The 21,702-nt window shown below is 34.9% G+C and overlaps 1 protein-coding gene across 6 annotated transcripts in view; it reads right to left on the bottom strand.

Moving 5' to 3' along the window:
* CENPE (centromere protein E) overlaps window positions 1-21,702 on the bottom strand; it is a 94,853-nt gene that overhangs the window by 17,789 nt on the left and 55,362 nt on the right. For 4 of the 6 annotated variants that reach the window (XM_055296856.2, XM_055296860.2, XM_055296858.2 and 1 more), the window contains 9 exons: window positions 21,077-21,364; window positions 20,005-20,163; window positions 18,508-18,666; window positions 17,579-17,869; window positions 17,024-17,182; window positions 15,088-15,189; window positions 12,885-13,103; window positions 10,444-10,641; window positions 9,451-9,654 (listed from right to left, as the gene is read on the bottom strand). In XM_055296856.2, coding sequence (XP_055152831.1) covers window positions 9,451-9,654; window positions 10,444-10,641; window positions 12,885-13,103; window positions 15,088-15,189; window positions 17,024-17,182; window positions 17,579-17,869; window positions 18,508-18,666; window positions 20,005-20,163; window positions 21,077-21,364 — 1,779 coding nt within the window. The remainder of the gene's footprint in view (window positions 1-9,450; window positions 9,655-10,443; window positions 10,642-12,884; window positions 13,104-15,087; window positions 15,190-17,023; window positions 17,183-17,578; window positions 17,870-18,507; window positions 18,667-20,004; window positions 20,164-21,076; window positions 21,365-21,702) is intronic. The other 2 variants (XM_055296857.2, XM_055296859.2) reach the window with 2 other exon arrangements.

Here is a 21,702-nt window from a genome sequence, read left to right as displayed (position 1 = left end):
GATTGCTGCTGTATTGCAGTACTTGTGTCCAAGTAACCCTTATTTTAATTAATAATGGCCCCAAAGCACAAGAGTAGTAATGCTGGCAATTTACATATGCCACAGTGAAGCTGTCAGGTGCTTCTTTTAAGTGAGAAGGTAAAAGTTCTCAACTTAATAAGAAAAAAAATCATATATTGAGGTTGCTAAGATCTATGGTTAGAATGAATCTTTTATCTGTGAAATTGTGAAGAAGAAAAGAGAAATTTATGCTGTTTTTGCTGTAGTACTTCAACCTGCAACAGTGTGTGATAAGTGCTTAGTTAAGCTAGAAAAGGCATTAAATTTCTGGTGGAAGACAAGAACAGAAATGTGTTCTAACTTGATGACAATGTGTTGTACCAGCAAGCATTGAGCATCTATGAAGACTTTAGCAAGGGATCCCCTGAAAAAAGTGACATCAAGCCGTTTACTGCAAGTAAGATTTATTCATGGATTCAGGAATACAGAAGGTCAATAGTAGTCTAAGACTATATCAAAATGTCTAGGTCATTCATATTCCTTCATCTTATCAGGTAGGCACTGTATCATCTCACATCATAAGAAAGGAGAGTGCAGTAAAATAAGATATTTTGAGAGAGTCCACATTCATATAACTTTTACTATAGTATATTGTTAAAATTGTTCTATTTTATTAGCTGTTGTTACTAATCTCTTACTGTGTCTAATTTATAAATTAAACTTTATCATAGGTATGTATGTATAGAAAAAACAGAATACATAGGGTTTGGTACCATCCATGGCATCCCCTCGTGAGTGGGGGGTCTTGATATATATATTTAAAAAAAACTTCAAAAAGCCCTAGAATTCTAGGACAGTGTATATGCTGAAGTTCATTATTTAGAACATTCTAAAACAGTACTTTAAAAGAATGTGAACATTCTTTGTAGTTTGCATCAGTTTCTGAAATTTCAGATGTTGGATGTGGATGATGACAATAAAATGAATAATGACTAGAGAGGATTCATATTGATCTGCAAGATGATAATCTCACTTTATTAGATTTATACTAACATATGAAGAGAACTTGAAGAATTACCCAGGTTAAAAATCATTATATATGCTATGGCTGATAATGAAACATTAACTGATATCTATCTAATAGCAAAGCACAGCTAGAAACTTAACAATTATCTATTTTCCTGCTTCATTACAAACCTCAATGTTAATAGGGAAAATAACTCACTGATTGTTGGTGATTAATCTGAATATCTTGTATTTCTGTACAGGGAATAACAATATTCTTTTACATTGAAGGCTAACTAACTCTGAAATTATTGATATGTTTTTTACTTCCTAATTCCTACAGATTGTACTTTTTGCTCTCATCATGAATGCCCCATTGGTCTCATCCATAACTTCTTTGTGGCTTTGTGGTCATTCTACCAGGCTTTGTGGTCATTCTATCAGATCTTAAATTCGTTGTGTTCCTGACACCCTGGACACTCCTTGGCTCTGGACTACTGACCTCACACCATACCAGGTTATTAATGCCTATTCTTATGTGCTGGAAGAAGCCACATATACATGCTGATCCACACGGTAGAAATCCCTGCTTTCTAATCACAACTGGGTCCCCCATATTATAAGAAAAACAACAAATTACAAATAGAGATGATCTTATCCAAACATTGGTTTTGTGCCTTTCTCTACTTATTGTGGACTTCTTTGTTTTTTCCTGAAATAGCCAATTGCTATTTTGCTAGCTCTGACTAATCAATAAACAGGATGAACTTTCCATGGGAAAACTTTTTAAAAAAGGCATTGTTCCTTATTTCAACATGGTTCCAATATAATTTGCAGATGAAATTAAATTGTCAGAAAAGAACTATCCAAACATATGAACTATAAAATGTATCTTGGAAACTATAATATTAATCTAGCTACCATTGCTCCAATTTAATATAAATAAGCAATCTTTTGAATATTACATGTTTTACCAATGAAACAGAGAAGGGATTACTTCTGAAAGCAGAATGAATACCGCAATTACTTTTGTACCCACCAAATATCAATCACTGAAATGTAAAACAAGTTAACAAACTGGTCTTAAGCAATGTTGGTCCTTATGACTCAGTACATTTGGGCTGATCACCTTGGGAACAATGATTAAAAAAAAAATCACAATTTTGGAATTTCTAGTTTAGCATTTTAGGTGTTTAGAAGTTGCCAGTCCAGGATGGGTGCAGTGGCTCACACCTGTAATCCCAGCACTTTGGGAGGCCGAGGCGGGCAGATCATGAGGTCAAGAGATTGAGATAATCCTGGTCAACAGGTGAAACCCCGTCTCTACTAAAAAATATACAAAAATTAGCTAGGCATGGTGGCATGTGCCTGTAGTCCCAGTTACTCGGGAGGCTGAGGCAAGAGAATCGCTTGAACCCAGGAGGCGGAGGTTGCAGTGAGCAGAGATTGAGCCACTGTACTCCAGCCTGGGTGACAAGAGTGAGACTCCGTCTCAAAAAAAAAAAAAAAAAAAAAGGAGTTACCAGTCCATCCTAACAACAAGGAAAAAGCAAAACAAATGAAAATAAATGCACAACTCTGCTTAGATCCATCAGAGAAGTGAGGTCGCAGGGCAAAGGGATGCTCCCCAAACTGGAGAGGCAGAGAGGCAGATACAGAGAATCACAATTTAGAGCAGAAACCCTTTGCAGGAACCAGTTACGGGGTAGGAAAACCTGAACTGCAATGATGAATTATTGTAGCTCAGTGTGGCATCTCTGAAAGTTAAAAACTTCGGAGACCTAGTCATACAGTGGCCACCACACTTTTGTATTTTACCTTCAGGAGCTCTACCAAGTCATCACAGTTAATATTGGAGAAATCCCTTTGTGAGTCTGGCAGGAGAGGAGAAAAGGAACCATTTTAAAATAAAACAGAGCATTTTTTTTTTCTTAACGCCTGCCCTCAGCAGAAACTATTTTACCAGAGCCTAACATGCTGGGGTTTTATCAGGGCCTAATATATCTGGAGGAGGGGGAATTACTAAGTTTCAGCTGGCTCTTGCCTTCCACGTGAAGGCAGGGAAATATACTCTGCCCACCACCCACCACACACACCTTGCCACTACACTACTAAACGCCTATTTGCTACAGTTACTTTTACCCAGTAAATCATGCCTGCTTTTCAGCAAAAAAAACTACAAGACATACTAGAGGGCAAAAAACACAGTTTGAAGTGACTGAATAAGCATCAGAACCAGAGTCAGAAATGCCAGGAACATTAGAGTTATCAGACCAGAAATTAAAAAGAAAAGGATTAATATGCTAAGGGCCTTAGTGGAAAAAGCAGACGACATGTAAGAACAAATAAACAATGTAAGAAGAGACATAGAAATTTTGAGAAAAAAAATAAAGAAATGCTAGAGATCAAAAATGCTGCTAACAGAAACAAAGAATGCCCTTGAAGAGTTCATTAGCAGACTGGCTGAAGAAAGAAACTCAACTTGGAAATATGACAATGGAAACTTCCAAAACTGAAAAGCAAAGAGTAAAAAGACCGAAAAAAACCCTAAACAACATCCTAGAACTGTGGGGTAATTATAAAAGGTGTAATGTATACATAATGCGAATACCAGAAGGTGAACAGAAAAAGAAAGAGCAGGAATATTTGAAGTAATAATGACTAAGAATTTCCACAGATTAACAATGTACACCAAACCAGGAATCCAGGAAACTCATAATGCTAAACGGGACAAATACCAAAAAAAAAAAAAAACCCAAAAAACCCAAAACAAAAACCAAAAACCAAAAAACAACATCTAAGCATATCACATTCAAACTTCAGAAAAATCAAAGGTAAAAATAAATCTTTGAAGAAGCTAGAAGGGAAAAAACACCTTAACTATAGGGGAATGAAGATAAGAATTACATCTGACTTCTCTGAAGCTATTCAAGCTAGAAGACAGTGGAGTGAAAAAACATACTAACCTATAATTCTATTCCATGTAAAATTATTCTTCAAAAGTAGAAATAAAGACTTTCTGAGACAAACAAAAATGGAGGGAATTTGTTGTCAGTAGACTGGCCTTGCAAGAAATGTTAAAAAGAAGTTCTTCAGAGGAAAGGAAAATGATATAGTCAGAAACTCAGATCTACATAAAGAAAGGAAGAGCACAAGAGAAGGAATAAGTGAAGGTAAAACAAAAACTTATTTTCTTATTCTTAACTGAGCTAACTTATGTATGCTTATGAATAAGTGAAATGAATAATGGCAATGATACAATGGATGGGAGGGAGAAATTATAAATATTTTGTTATCATAAGGTACTTATATTATCTGTGAAGTAGAAAGTGTTATTTGAAATTGGACTCAGATTAGTTGTAAATGGATATATTGCAAACTCTAGAGCAACCACTAAAACAAGATAGAAGTGTGCTTGTATGCTAAGCAGAGAAAATGGAATCATAAAATAATTTAAACCATAAAAGGCAGAAAAAATGTGGAAGACAAAAATAGGTACAAAGAATATGGGCAAAAAATAGAAAACAGAAACAATATGGTAGATATTAATCCAATTATATCAATAATCACCTTAAATGTCAGTGGTCTAAATACACCAATTAAAAGACCGACTGTCAAAGCAGATCAAAAAACAAGAGCTGACTGTATGTTGTCTACAAGAAACCCATCTTCAATATAAGGACACATAGATTAGAAAGTATAGGGATGGAGAAAGATACACCATGTTAAAACTAGTCAAAAGAGATGAAGTAGTGATATTAATTTCACACATAGCAGAGTTCAGAGCAAGGAAAACTATCAGGGATAAAGGGACATTACATAGTGATAAAGACATCAATACCCCAAGAAGACATAACAATTTTTATTTTGCATGCACCTAACAAAAACGCATTAAAATACTTGAGGCAAAAACTGATAAAACTACAAGGAGAAGTAGATCAATTTATTATAGTTGGAGACTTCAACGCCTCTCTATCAGAAGTGAACAGATCCACCAGGCAGAAAAATCAGGAAGGACATATTTGAATTTAACAGTACCATCTATCAACTAGATGCAGTTGACATCTATTGACTACTTCATCCAACAACAGCATATTATATATTCTTCTCAAACTCACATTGAATATTTGCGAAGACAGACCACATTCTGGACCAATCATACCATTTTTGCTCTCAGACCATGATGGAATTAAACTAGAAATCAAAAACAGCTGAAAAAACCCCAGATAATTAGAGATTTAAAAAATACACTTCTAAACAACATACAGGTCATAGGAGAAATAAAGAGAAATTAAAATGTATTTTGAACTAAATGAAAATGAAAATACGACTTATCAGTATCTGTGGGATGCAGTAAAAGCAGTGGTTAGAGGAAAATTTATAGCATTGAATACCAGTATTAGAAAAGAGGAAAGACCTAAAAAATCAATAAATGAGGCTTTAACTTTAGGAAACTAAAAGTGAACAGCAAATTAAATCCAAAGTAAGCAGAAGAAATAATAAAAGTAGAAATCAATGAAATTGAAACAGAAAATCAATAGAGAAAATAAATATCCTAAAAACTGGTTCTTTGAAAAGATCAATAAAGTTAATAAACCTCTAGCTAGGCAAACTAAGAAAAAGAAAAAGAATACAAATTACTAATATCAGAAATGGATGAGAGGATATCACTGTAGAGCCCACGGACATTAAAAAATATTAGGAACAACTCAATTATTACAACCCACAATTATGAACAACCCACAAATCTGATAATTTAAATGAAACAGACCAATTCTTTGAAAGACACAAGTTACCAATACACAAGAAAGGCAGTTCGATTAGGCCTATATCTATCAAAGAAATGGAGTCAGTAATTAAAAACTTTCCAAAACAGAAAGCACCAGGTCCAGATGAGTTCAATGGTGAATTCTTTTTTTTTTTTCAAATGTCACATTTAATGTTTTCACCACTGTACTTCAAATCTACATTGTACAAAGTGACCAGAAAGTGTGCCACGATTCTACCAAATATTTAAGAAATTTAAGGAAAAAACTATACCCATTCTCTACAATCTACAATCTCTTCTAGAAGATAGAAACAGAAACTCATTCTATGATGTCAGCATTATTCTAATACTAAAACCAGATGATGACATTATACAAGAAAACTACAGACCAGTATCTCTCATAAAAAGAGATGTAAAAGCTGGGTGCAGTGGCTCATGCCTGTAATCCCAGCACTTTGGGAGGCTGAGGTGGGTGGATCACGAGGTCAGGAGTTCAAGCCAGCCTGACCAACATGGTGAAACCCGTCTCTACTAAAAATACAAAAATTAGCCAGGTGTGGTGGTGCATGCGTGTAGTCCCAGCTACTCAGGAGGCTGAGGCAGGAGAAGTGCTTGAACCTGGGAGGCAGAAGTTGCAGTGAGCCGAGATCACACCATTGCACTCCAGCCTGGGAGACAGAGTGAGACTCCATCTCAAAAAAAAAAAAAAATAAAATAAAATAAAAAACAAACAAAGATATAAAAGAAGATGTGAAAATCTCAACAAAATATTAGGAAGTCAAATCCAATCATGTGTAAAAATGATTATACATGACCAAATGGGATTTATCACAGGTATGCAAGGCTGGTTTGACATTCAAAGATCAATTAATGTATTCCATCACATAGGCTAAAGAAGAAAAATCACATAATCATGTCAATAGATGCAGAAAAAATATTTGTCAAAATCCAATACCCATTCATAATTTAAAACTCTCAGCAATAGAGATGAACCTCTACAACTTGATAAAGAATGTCTACAGAAAACTACAGCTAACATCACAGTTAATCACGAGAAACTAGAAGTCTTCCTGCTGTGATCAGAAACAAGGCAAGGATATCCCCTCTCACCTCTGGTTTTCAACACTGTACTGGAAGTCCAAATTAATGCCATAAGACAAGTAAAGAAAATACAAGGTACACAAATTTGTAAAGAAGAAATAAAACAAAACTCTCTGTTTACACATGACATGATCATCTACATAGAAAATCTGAAGGCATCAACAAAAATACTCCTGGAACTAAATAATTAACTATAGCAAAGTTGCAGGATAAAAAGTCAATATACAAAAGTTAATAGCTTTCCTGTATACCAGCAATTTACAAGTGTACTTTGAAATTAAAAATACATTACCATTTATACTAGCACCACCCAAAATAAAATACATAGGCAAATCTAACAAATATATACAAGATCTATATGAGAAAAACTACCAAACTCTGATAAAAAAATAAAAGAATCAAATAAATGGAGAAATATTCCATATTCATGGATAAAAAGACACGATATTGTCAAGATGTCAGTTCTTTCCATCTATAAATTAGAAGCAATCCCAACAAAACTATAGGAAGTTATTCTGTGAATAGGGACAAACTAATTCCAAAGTTTATACGGAGAGGCAAAGGATCCAGAATAACCAACACAACTTTGAAGAACAACGTCAGAGAACTGACGTTACTTGACTTCCAGATTTACTATAAAAATCAGCAGTTTCCAGATTTGCTATAAATGAAAGAACAAATAGATCAATGGAATAGAATAGAGAGCTCAGAAATAGATCCCATGTAGTCAAATGATCATTAACAAAGGAGCAAAGACAATATAATGGTGCTGAATCTGGACTTCTACAAGCCAAAAAAAAAAAAAAAAAAAGACCTTAAGAACTTCAGAAAAATTAACTCAAGATGGATCACTGGTTTAAATGTAAAACAAAAACTATGGAAGACAGCATAGGAGAAAATCTAGATCTTGGGTTTGGTGATATTTTAGATACAGACTCAAAGGCATAATGTATGAAAGAAATAATTGATAAGCTAGACTTTTTTTTTAACTTTAAAAATCTGCACTCTGAAATACAATGCCAAGGGAGTGAGAAGACAAGCCACAGATTGGTAGAATATATTTCCAAGACACAACTAATAAAAGACCAATATTCAAAGTATACAAACAATTCTTAAACCTTAACAATGAGAAAACAAATAACCCGACTAAAATAAGGGCAACAGACCTGAACAGACACTTCACCAGAAAAGATACACAGATGACAAATAACTATAAAAAATGTTCAACATCATATGTTATTAGAGAATTGCAAACTGAATGAGATACTACTAGAATGGTCAAATACTACACTTAACTACACTTACTAGAATGGTCAAAATTCCAAACTGACAACATCAAATGCTGATGAGAATGTGGAGCAACAGGAATTTTATTCATTGCTGGTGGGAGTGCAAAATGGTACAGCCCCTTTTGGAAGACTATCTGGCAGTTTCTTACAAAACTAAACAAACTTTTACTGTATGATCCAGAAATTGCATTCCTTGATATTTACTCAAGAGAGTTGAAAATGTATGTCCACACAAAAAGACACATATGTATGTTTATAGCAGCTGAATTCATAATTGCCAAAACATACAAGCCACCAAAATATCCTTTGGTAGGTGAGTAGATAAACAGGTACATAGACACAATGGAATATTATTTAGCATTAAAAAGAAATAAGCTAGGAAGCCATGAAAAGACATGGAGAAAACGTAAATAAATATTACTAAGTGAAAGTTGTCAACCTGAAAAGGCTATATACCGTATGATTCCAACATATGACATTCTGGAAAAGGTGCTACTATGGAGACAGTAAAAAGATTAGCAGTTGCCAGGGTTTAGGAAGGTGAAGTGATGAATACAGGTGGAACCCAGGGAATTTTTATGGCAGGATAGCAAAATTACTCTGTATGATACTGTAATGATGGATACATGTCATTTTACATTTGTAACTCATAGAATGTACTATGCCAAGTGTGAACCCTAATGTAAGCTACAGACTCTCTTGGGTGATAATGATGTATCAATGTAGGTTCATTGATTGTGCCAAATGTGCCACTCTGATGTGGGCTGTTGATAGGGGAGATTGTGTTTGTGGAGATGGGGTATAAGAGAACTCTCTGTACTTTCTGCTCAATTTTGCTGTGAACCTAAAACTGCTCTTAAAAAAAAAGTTTATTAAAGCACATGAGGCCCATCTAAAGTAGCTGGCCAGGCTTGTCTATAACTTTACCACAGTTGCTGCCCATAGACTTGAAACAGACTCATGTCTTATGATCTCTAAAGCTACTTGTGGAAAAGGCTCTGTTCTTACAGAAGCAGTGAGAAGAAGAAAAAGAGGAGAATAGTAAGAGGATTCAAGATTTCACAAGTGGAAACTAAATACTATACAACAAGATTTCGTTACCTTGATCAGTACGAATTGATAAGGAAGAATAATACATTAGAGGAAGAACACGTTTTACCAAATCAATTTTTTTAAAGCATATACAGATAAAGAAAACGTACATAAGTTGCCCTTTTAAGAATGAGGTAGGACAATTAAAGGAAACAGCAACAAAAAAGTAGTAGTACAGCAAAAAGTAATACTTACAATTATTCTGTTATTAAAGAAGTTATTCACTTGACAAATCCTATCATTTTCCTTCTGGATGCCATTTTTAAGCTTTTCTATATCAAAACGAGTATTTAACCACTCTTCTAAGAACTGCGTCATTTCTTTCCTATTACTTAGTACTTGTTGAAATTCAGTCTTTATGCTAGGGAACTCACTTTCTGAGAAATCTTTGAGAATTTCCTGTGTGAAAAATAAGCGTCAAATTGTTTAAACATTAGGAAAGTTTTGATCCAAATATCATATATATATATATATATATATATATATATACCATAAAAAGAGGGCAATACCTAGTGGACTCTTGCTTTTCTTCCTTTTAATATCACTTCTTAATATTTTAAAGTAAACTAAGAAATATAATTGTAAGTTAAAACTTTATTCTAGTTATTTGCATAATATAATTTTGGCAGTATACATGATGTAACAGATTGTACCTATTAGAATTAAAGCTTGTCAAAATGACAAATTTGTGACTAATTGCTACAATACCTGAAGTGCATCTTAATTTTTATTTTTTCAGATGGTCTCACTATGTTGCCCAGGCTGGTCTTGAACCCTTGGAGTGAAGTGATCCTCCTGCCTGAGCCTCTTAAGTAGCTGGAATTATAGGCGTGCCACTGGGGCTGGCTTCATGAAGTGCTTCTAAATGTAGCTTTTTAGTACATATAGCAGACCTTACATACATGTTGGGAATTGGATGCCAGCCTCACATAGACGAATGCATGTGGAGTTGTTGTAATAAAGAGGTTTCTGACTCCCAGCATAGACAGAAGAAGTTTTCCTGTATCTATGGAGGTCTGAAGGGAGGCTAGTCCATTATTTGCCAGTTTTTATGTCTGGCCAGGTATCACTCTGCAATCTATTTTTAATTTCTGGTAAATGAAAATAGCTCTAAGCACATGAAAAAGTACCTTTCTACTTGATAAAAAGGCTTAAAATCTAATTAAATCCATTTAAAATAAATTATACCTCAATATGTAGATCCATATTCTGGTTCAATTTGAGATCCCTTAATTCTCTGGATGGTACATCACAATCTTGTTGAAGGTGCTGTATTTTAATTAGCAATTCCTTTTGCTTTTCCACTTCATCAATAAAATCCATTTCAAATTTATTGATGGATTCATGTTGTTCTTCTTTTATTTTTGTAACATAGCTTAACACATACTTGCAGAAAAAAATTAAACAAATTGGAAAATGAAAATTTTGTCACATTTAGAGAAAGTTTTAATCCTTGAGACTATGAAGTAGGATAACATCTCTTATTTATCTATATCCTCTCACAAGTGAGGAAAGGGGAAAGAGCTTCTCTCTATCCCCAATTTTTTCCTCTTAGTATCTTAGGAGAATAACTAACTCCCAGACCTACATTTCCTTATTTCTGACTTCTTACTAGATATACTTCTTGGATGTCTTACAAGTACTTCAAATTCAACATGTTTAAAACGTAACATGATCCCTTTCTCTATAAGTCCTCCTTTTTCCATTGCCCAGTTTTTGGCTAATTACATTACCAATCACCCGGGTTTCCCAGTTAAACTCATGACACTCATTTTCAACATCCTCTCCTGCCAACCCTGATTGGGTAACCAAAAAGATGATGTTACATGCCTCAAGACTTCCTTGTCGGCCAGACATGGTGGCTTATGCCTGTAATCCCAGCACTTTGGGAGGCTGAGGCGGGCGGATCACAAGGTCAGGAGTTCAAGACCATCCTGGCTAACACAGTGAAACCCCGTCTCTACTAAAAATACAAAAAATTAGCTGGGCGTGGTGGTGGGTGCCTGTAGTCCCAGCTACTTGGGAGGCTGAGGCAGGAGAATGGCGTGAACCCAGGAGGCAGAGCTTGCAGTGACCCAAGATCGCACCACTGCACTCCAGCCTGGGCAACAGAGCAAGACTCTGTCTCAAAAAAAAAAAAAAAAAAAAAAAAGACTTCCTTGTCAAGCATATTTAGATATTTGGCTTCAAGAGACAATAATTTCAATGCCGTAGGTCTCATGGACTTCATGAATAATTCTAGATGTCTGATTACCAGGATTTGTGGAAGAATTACCAGGGCCTGAAGGGCAATCTACCCAGGTAGGGCAGATACCAGCTTACTTATTCCTCAACTTCCACCATTCCTTAACCTCTTATAATCTGGTCTCTTCCTTAACTACCCAGTTGAAACTGTTCTGACAATGATCACTAATGAGTACTATTATCACCACATTGAGAGAATATCTTCAGTCCATATTCTGACTCTCTGAAGTATTTGCCATTCGTAACTTCATCTTTGACATACTCTTCTCCACTGATCTGGGTAGCAGTACTTTTGCTAGGTTCTCTCCTGTATCTTTGACTTTTCCAACCTTGAACCCATGTGTTGCTCCTTTTTCTGCTACCGCCTGTTAGACATTTATCTTTTCCAGAGTTCTGTTTTTATCCCAAGGCTCGTATTCTTCATTATGCTTTCTGGATGATCTTACAAATATATTATCTATCACCTATATGCTGATCAGTCTCAAATGTTAGTCCTTATTTTTCTCCTGCCAAACCTCAAACTCAAATCTAAATGTCTACTTGGTTTCTCTTCTTGGATGTTCCATCATAGGTATTTCAGCCCCCAAACATCTCAAATTAAACAATCTTCTGCCTCATCTACCTTGTTTCTCTTTCTTTTTTATTTTTGAATCTGTTAAAGGTACCACTATTCACAAACCTGACTAAGCCCAAATCCAAGAACTCCATCTAAACTTCTCTCCCTTATGTCCGCTATCAATTATGTGGACCTACTATTTTAAGCTGCTAAATATTTCTTTAAACTCGTTTGTCCTCTCCAGCCCTATGAAACCTTCCCTAGTAGTACAGTCACATATAATATCTCATCTGGACCACTGTAACTGCCTCTTATTGCTTTCTGCCACTAGGCTTATCTCCCTCAAACTCATTTCTTCTTTATTCTTTAGTTTAGTACCTAAATGGTAATCAGATCCTGTTAACACCACCACTTAAAATAACAGTCTAATGATTCCCCATCTACAAAAAGAACTCCAAGCTTTGTTATTGAGTCTGGCTTCCACTACAGTTTCATCTTCTGTAACTTTATTTAGTACGTCATATAACTTGCATACACTTCTATCATTGCACTTAATACCTGTTTATATGTCTGTCTCACCCCAGACTATGAGATCTTTGAGATGTTAACTCACATCTACCTCCTGAGCATCCTGACATAATGTCTAGGCCCACGGGCAGAGTTCAGGTGTTGTTGATATCCTACATATTACTATGCTCAGACCCACATAATCTTTAATTTGGTAGTACGAATACTAAATAGCAAATATGCCGGCACCCGAAGCAGGACTTAAATACATTGACGTTTATAACTGAAATATTTACAAGGATATTACTAAAAAAGATGGTACCTTCAGTTTTTTCATGATTCTGTGGAATTCCATGGAACATCTCTGGTTTGCAGTAAAAAGTTTTTCAATGTGTTTGGTTTGTAAATAGGGAAGTGAGAGGTTTGCTTTAACTCTCATTGAAAGCTCTTTTTGGATTTCAATTTCCTTCTCCAAGTCAAGAGACAATCTATTCAAGCACTCATAATGATCATCCATCTCTGAGTATCTCTTCAAAAGCTCCTAAAGGAAATGAGAATTCACTCAATTTATAACAATTCATTCTAATATAACAATAAGTAGTTACAACTCTAGAACTGTAACAAAACTTATGCTTTAACATTTTCTGTAGGAGAGAAATAAAGACCTTTGTGTCTAAAAACAAAAGGAAACTCTTGTCATTTTGGATTACAGAAATAATAGATAATTATTATGGCAATTTAAAAAATTTAAGCAAATATAACAAAGAAAGCCAGGACCAACCATTCTTAACATTTTGATGCATTTTCTTTTAGTTTTTTGAATATCCATGATATGAATCAACATTGACAAAATCTGATGAGAAATTTGAGTAAATTCAATTAAGTATGTATTACAGTTCATGGTTAAGTGCTGGTTTATGTTTAGAGTAGGCACTCTGAGTTAGCCGATAAAACAAGTGATTAAGAATCAAACCACCTATTTGTCAGCTTGGTATAGATACTTCACACAATCCTACTATCTGCCTATAATCTGTTTTCTAACCCTTTATCAGAGGTAGAATTCAGGTTCCAGCTCTGCCACTTCTTGACTGGGGAAGTCACTGAGCCATTTTCACAACAACAGGAAGACTACAATAATTACCACAAAGTTTTCTGGGGTCAAGTAAAATATATGATCTATACGTATATACCTATGTAATCTATAAAACAGACACAGTCATTTAACTTGAAGGAGACAAAATTACATTTATAAAAATGTTTCTATACCCAAGTTTTGAACTAAGTCAGATACAAGTCTGACTTAGTTTAAAATTCTGATTCTACCAATTTACTAGCTGTGTAACCTTGGGCAACTGCTAAACTTCCTTTCTGATCCGCAGTTTCCTTGTTTATGAATGGAGCAATAAAGCCTATATCATGAGGTAAAGCACCCAGTATGGTACCTGGCATACAGTAGACATGCAATAAACCTGGACCCATAGACTCAAGTGACTTGAGGCTATGCAGGTGACACACTTGTCATAGCACAGGTAGAGAAACATGTAAAATTCAAGTTACTGTAATCATGTAGTAGGTAACATGTTTAGTTCAGGGTGCTAAACAATAAAACAAGGGCGTTCTCACAAGAATGAGCCCTTTATTTTTAATAATTTAAGAAAAGCTAGATGTTAATCAATCTGGAATGTTGGAGAGGGGATTCCTGTTTTTGGTTTTAGGATGAATCAACTACGGTATACAGCAGCATATTGAACACTGACTTATGTCAGGAATGTGCTAAATGATATAGTCATAAACAAAACAAAAATGTCCTTAGAGATCTTGCATTCCAACAGGTGTGACTGTAAATCCTGTTGGCTTTCCCTTCAATGTATATTCAGAATCTCAACACTTCTCACTACCTCTGTTGCTCCCTCTCTGGGCCAGGCCAGGATGATCTCTGCCTGGGTGATTGAAATTAGTCTTTATAATGGTCTCCCTGCTTCCACTCTATTTTCAATATAACAATTAAGAGTCATCCCTTTAAAATGTAAGTCAGATTATGTTTCTCTTGCGGTAAAAATTCACCAATGGATCTCCACCTCACTTAATAAAACTCAGTCTTTTTTCGTGTCCCACAGCTTGCCTCTTCCCTGTTAACTCTCTGACCTCATTCATTAGCAGCTTGCCCTTTTTCGATATTCCTTGAACCACCACGGAGTCTTCTGCCTCAGGAACTTTGTATTCCCTGTTCCCTTTGCCTATAATGGTCTTTTCAGACATCTGTATGGCCTGACCCTTTACCTCGTTCAGGTATTTTCTCAAGTATCACTTGTCTAGTGAGGACTTAAATTCACAAGCTCCCATTGTTGTTTGTGTATGTGTGTATGTATGCATTACACCCATACACCTGTACTAGATTACAATGTTTAGAAAAATACTGAGCACTATCTATTCATTCCAGAGGTTCCTTCAATTCCACTTCAGGTTTTGGTAAGCCTTTGGAAGAGAACCAATAACCATTTGTAGTTTTAACAGGGGATACTTACTTTTATTCTAGAGCACTTTTCTCTAAGGCTTTCTGTAAGGTGCTGTTGTCTATCACTTAGTAACCTTTTTTCAGGTTTTACTTGGTGGTTCTGTTGGTCCTGCTTTGGTAAAAAGAAAATAAACAGAGCTTTTGTCATGACTATATTCACATATAATGTCTAATCGCACACTTCTAAATTACATGACATTTCAATAATGGAATTAAATATTATACTTGTAACTCAAAAGCAATGTTAAAATGATCAGAAAATGAATAATAGTATCAGTAAGTTTTATAGGGAGTGACCTCAACTCATTGGGAAAAAAGTAGAAAAATCATCTAATTTTTGGAGATAGGATTTGTTTTTCATAGCTACAAATTAGGTTTTGGGGCCAGGCATGGTAGCTCATGCCTGTAATCCTAGCACTTTAGGAGGTCGAGGCAGGAGGATCACTTGAGCTCAGGAGCTCAAAACCAGCCTTGGCAACATAGTGAGACCCTGTCTCTATAAAAATAAATAAATAAATAAATAAATAAACAAACAACCAGGAAAACAAATAAATTAGATTTTAATTTCTGATTCCTACTCTTCCAAATCTCTGCATTATTCACTTGTAGTTTTAACAGTGGCACTTGCTTTTATCCTAATGCACTTTATTGCCGCCAACCAAATATACTGGCAAAACCACCTGTACTGTCTATGGTGTTTCAAACCCTAGTCATATATTCTTCCCAGCACCTTGGAAAAGTTCATATCCTGTGTACATTTTGCATTTCTGATTAAAAAGTATAAAGTGAAACAAAAACATTTTCTCCCACTTATCTTGTTCACTACAGTACCTAGAAGAATATTTGTTGAATGAATTAAATCTCTTTATAAATTTAGTTAAGGCCCACATAAAGAAATATGAGAATAAAAAAGATTTTTACAGATTTAAATAAACTTATTTGTCTGAACTTTGTTACTTTCAAAAAGAGGATTTAATTAGATATTTTAAGATATATGATTCTGAATATCTATAAATAGTCATACCAGAGGAACTTAATTTTTATATTTATCTTGCCTTTTTTCCTTTTAACTTCACCAATAAGAGCCCAACTCTAGAACTCCAGCATGTATAGGTAGAGAAATGGGGATATAATATTTGCTCTCTTACAAATCTAATCCTTCAAATATTTCTCCATTTAGAATAATGTTATCTCTTGATTTAAAAAAACTTTAAAACGTTATATTAAGAGAAATAGTCTGCTTTAACACACTTTATAAAAATAAAGAATTAAATGTTATTTTCCGAAAATATTTTTGCTTCTTTTAAAACTGTTTTCTATTGTGTGAAAATCATAGCAACCATTTCCCACTGTCCTTTACTGTTCATAGAAATTTCCAGAGAAACAAATAAAAACATTGTAATTCTTTTCAAAAAAGCTTAATTCTTATTAATAGTTACTACACAAGGGAAGATTCTGAACTCACTCTAGCTATCATTTCCCTTAAGGTTGCTATGAATTGGTCCCTTTCCATTTTGAGAGATTCTTTTATCCTCCTTAGCTCATCTCTTTCTTTAGCTACAATTCTTATTTCTTCAAAGCTTTCATGAAGTTTCTTAGTTTCTTACTGGATAACTTTCTGGAAGTTATCCATTCTCACACTTTGCATAGATAAGTTTTGGGCCTCAAATTGCTTCTTTAACTGTTCCATTTCATTAATTTTTCTATGACTCATATTGACATCTTCTTTCACTCTAAGCAGTTGAAGTTCTTTTTCTGAAGTTCTTGGATCTTGAGATAATTGTAAAACAAGTTAGAATGTAAGCAGTTTCTTCAAGGAAGGAAAATAGTGTCTACTTGTGTTCTATATGCACATATCTATCTACATATCTGTATCTACATCTTTTTAATTCCACAAATAATTTTGGACACAGTTACTTCCAAAAGAAGAACAAAACAACACATACCTTTTTCTGTAATTCATCTTTTGATTTATCTAAATCCTTTTGAATGTTTGAAATTTGAATTGTCTTTTCTGAAATTTTTTCTCTAAGTTTATCAACAGTTTCTTTGTGTTCTTTTGATAGCATACGAGCAGTTTTTAGTTCTTGTTGTATTTCCAGATCCTTTATTGTTAGAAGAAATCAAGAAATGTAATGATATAAAGGCACATTACCTTTATTTAATGATTGAGTTTAAACAAAATCTTAAAAACTATACACTCACAGTTAAAAACAACCATTATACAACCTCCCAAATTAGAACAGTAAAGTAAAATTTTCTGCTGGTAGCCTCCCCCATAGCCTTCTCCTTTCACACCACTTGGACATCTTTCTAAATCAATATCACATAAAGAATACCCCATTCTTATGCTTAGTTTTCCATTATACAGATAGTGCCTTATTGGTGGACACTTAGATTACGTCTAGCTTTTAGTCACCAGACACAATGCTGCAGTGAACACTGTATTTTTGCCCAAATATGTGAATATAATGGTAGGGTAAAGAGAGAACACAACTCACTCTAGCTTTGGTTTCTTGTAGGCTTTCCTTGAGTTGGTCTCTCTCCAGTTTGAGCGTCTCCTCTACTCTTCTTAGATTATCTCTTTCTTTCATTACAGATTTCATTTCTTCAATGTTTTCATGAAGTTTCTGAGCCAGATTTAAATTCTCCATTTCTATTTTACTCAGAGTTAAGCTTTGGTCTTTTATTTGTTTCTTTAGTTGCTCCATTTCAGACACTTTTTTTTGTGTCTCACTGACATCTTTTTTTAACTTAAGAAGTTGATGTTCATTTGCCTTAATTTCTTGAATCTTAAGATAATCATAAAATAATATGTTAGGTGGCTTTTTAGGGACAGATAAATAATAATTTCTAAATTGATTAAGACAACTGTCTACCCATTTTACTCTCACTGATACCCTGCACAATTCCACATAGAATTTTACTTTCTTTTGAGGTATAACATATATAAAGCATGCTCATCTTCAATGTATAACTTAATTATTCTTGACACAGGTATAAATCTATGAAACTACAACCCAGATTAAAACAGAATATTTCTAGCACTTCATAAAGTTTCTATGTGCTCCTTCCTAGAGACAGCCACTATTCTAACCTTTATCAACCTGGTTCAGTTTTGCCTGCTTTTGAACTTATATATCACAATGTATGTATCCATTTTCCTGCTGATGGACATTTTTCAGTTTTTTGTTATTTTGAATAAGGCTGCTAAAAACATTCTTGTGTCTTTTTATAGAAGTATGTACGTACTCTTTTCTCTTAGGTGCATACCCAAGAAGTGGAAATGTTGGGCCTCAGGTAGGCTACGTCCAGCATTAGTAAATACTGCCAAGGTGTTTTCCAATGTGGTTGAACCATTGCATATCCCGAACAATTTTAGGCACAAACAAATCAGATATCCAATCAAACAATCCCCCCATAAAAGTACCTTTTCTTGTAATTTAGCATTTGAATTTTCTAAATCTTTTTGCATATTTGATATTTTATCTGTCTTCTCAGAAACAATTCCTCTGAGTTTGTCAATAGTTTCCTGGTGCTCTTTCAGATGCATGTGAGCAATTCTTAGCTCCTCTTGTTTTTTCAGATCCTTTATCATTAGAGAAATTTTAAAAACAGTGACATATCTTAATATTAGTTTTTTAAAAATAAAGTGATATATTTTCTTAGTAAAAATAGTAACTGTTACTCTGTATCTTTGCTGTTGTTTTTATGGTACAGGCTTTCTCTTCTCTGTCCTCCTCTCTTCACACTCCTGCTTTCCAGAGGCAAACACATTACACATATATTACTTTTTTTTAAGTGTTGCATAGTATTTCGACATATTGTTCATACTTACTGTTTCCTTCTGAGGAACATTTAGATTGTTTCACATTTTTAATTAAAACCACTACAATAAATAACCTGTGGTATATGTATATGTTGTGTTTGTATATACACACACACTCCTTTAACAGTATATATGCAGGCTAAAGTCCATAAGAAAAATGCTAATTGCAGACTTGAACATTTTCAAGAACAGTACCAAATTATCTGCTTAAAAGGCTGTATCATTTCATTCTTGCCAACAGTAGTACTTGGTTCAAAGAAGGGTTCATTGCTGTAAGAACACAATACATTGAATTGCTAGGGAAAGGAATGAGCTTACTTTAGCTTCTATTTTTCTAAGGCCTTCCCTAAGTTGGTCTTGCTCCATTTTAAAGATTTCCTCTACTCCTCTTAGGCCATTATTTTCCTTAGTAACGAATCTTACATCCTTAAGGTTTTCATGAAGCTTCTGAGTCAACCTTAATTTCTCCGTTTCTACACTTTCCAGAGTTACGTTCCAGGCCTCTAACTGCTTCTTCAACTGACCTGTTTGATACATAGTTTCCCTAAGATCACTTTTTACTTTAAAAAGTTGAGGCTGGGCCTAGTGGCTCACGCCTGTAATCCCAGCACTTTGGGAGGACGAGGCGGGTGGATCATGAGGTCAGGAGATCGAGACCATCCTGGCCAACATGGTGAAACCCCCTCTCTACTAAAAATACAAAAATTAGCTGGGTGTGATGACATGCATCTGTAATCCTAGCTACTTGGGAGACTTGAGGCAGGAGAATCACTTGAACACGGGAGGTGGAGATTGCAGTGAGCCAAGATCATGCCATTGCACTCCAGACGACAGAGCGATACGCTGTCTCAAAAAAAAAAAAAAAAAAAAAAAAAAAAGAAGTTGATGTTCTTTCTCCTGAAGTTTTTGGATCTTGAGATAATCACACAATAAGTTAGGATATCAGTAGATATAAAAAGATCAATGATAGTTTCTAAATTGAGTAGGCAAGTAAGTCTTCACTTGCCTTCAATTTTAGGGTAATTCATGTCTTGTTTCATTACACAAAAAGATTTGATTCAAACTCTCAGTAACCGAGATAACTTAAAAATAAAATACCTGTGTTTTTAAGGCATCAGTTGAGTGTTCTAAGTCCTTTTGCATATTTGATATTTCATTTGTTTTTTCTGAAACAATCTCTCTTAGTTTATCAATAGTTTCTTGGTGCTCCTTCAGATGCATGTGAACAATTTTTAGCTCCTCTTGTTTTTCTAGGTCCTTTATCAATAGAAAAATAAAAATAATACATTGAGAGTAATACCATTCACATGCTATAGAAAGGTATAGGGCAGGAGGTAAAAATCTTCCACCCTCTTCTGAGGCCTCCTAGTTCTCACCCTCTAAGCTACTTTTAGATGTCAATACATTCTAGAAACATTATTCCTGAACTTACCCTGTTCCCTAACAGGACACTTCACCCTTCAAATCAGCACTATAGCTCTACCACATTTTTTATTTGTGGCATAGAATTCCATGATGTGAATGTGCTGCACTTATTTAACCAGTCCCTTACCAATGGATGGTTAGAATTTTCCGTTTTTGTTTGTGTTATTTCATTATTGCAACTTGTTGCAAAGAATATCCTACAAATATCTTTATACAGTTGTGCAAATGTGTGGAGGATAGTTACAATTGGACTTGTGGATCAACGAATAAACCTTTTGAAAAATTTGGAAGGTATTACCAAATATACCCTCACCAACTTTCCTCAATATTGGACAATTTCATTTTTTATTTTATTTTATTTTATTTTTTGAGATGGGGTCTTGCTCTGTCGCCCAGGCTGGAGTGCAGTGGCGCGATCTCGGGTCACTGCAACCTCCGCCTCCTGGGTTCACGCCATTCTCCTGCCTCAGCCTCCCGAGTGGCTGGGACTACAGGTGCCCGCCACCACGCCCGGCTAATTTTTTATATTTTTAGTAGAGATGGGGTTTCACCGTGTTAGCCAGGATAGTCTCAATCTCCTGACCTCGTGATCCGCCCACCTCGGCCTCCCAAAGTGCTGGGATTACAGGCTTGAGCCACCGCGCCCGGCCTGGACCAATTTTATACTCCCACCAACCCTATGGCAGATTTTTCTCTTAGGACTCAATGTCATAGTTACTAGAGGTGTAGAGAGATGGTAACTCACTCTAGTTATAGTTTCTCTCAGGTTTTCCTTGAGCTGGTCTCTTTCTACTTTGAGAGTCTCCTCCACACTCCTAAGGTCATCTCTTTCTTTTGTTACAGATCTCATTTCTTCAAGGTTTTCATGTAGTATCTGAGTCAACCTTATATTCTCTGTTTCTATGTTTTCCAGGTTTAACTTCTGGGTCTCAAATTGCTCCTTCAAGTGTTCTATTTCACACATTTTTTCCTGAGTCTCATTGACAGCTGTCATCTTAAGAAACTGATATTCTTTTTCTTGAGATTCTTTCATCTGAGAAAATTATAAAGTAAGTTACAACATAGGCAGAATTTTTTTAGGAAAAGGAAGAATTGTTCCTAAAATAAGGCAATCATTTTTACATTGTAATCTAATGTATGTACTGCTTTCTTTCATAAGGGATATGAGTTAACAATAATTAGATGTCATTTTCCAATTTAACAAAACAAGTCCCACTTGTTCCTGTAATTCACCATCAGAATTTCCTAAATCCCAATGAATATTTGCTACTTGAGCTGTCTTCTCTGAAATATTCTGTCTACTAACAGTTTATTGGTACTAAGTTGAATATAAGCAGTTTCTGATTCCTCTTTTATTTCCAGTCCCTTTAT

This window comes from Symphalangus syndactylus, chromosome 10, assembly GCF_028878055.3.
Source record: "Symphalangus syndactylus isolate Jambi chromosome 10, NHGRI_mSymSyn1-v2.1_pri, whole genome shotgun sequence".
NCBI classification, from domain to species: Eukaryota; Metazoa; Chordata; class Mammalia; order Primates; family Hylobatidae; genus Symphalangus; species Symphalangus syndactylus.
Note: the sequence above shows the minus strand (reverse complement) of the source record. Positions and strands in the feature narration are given on the sequence as shown.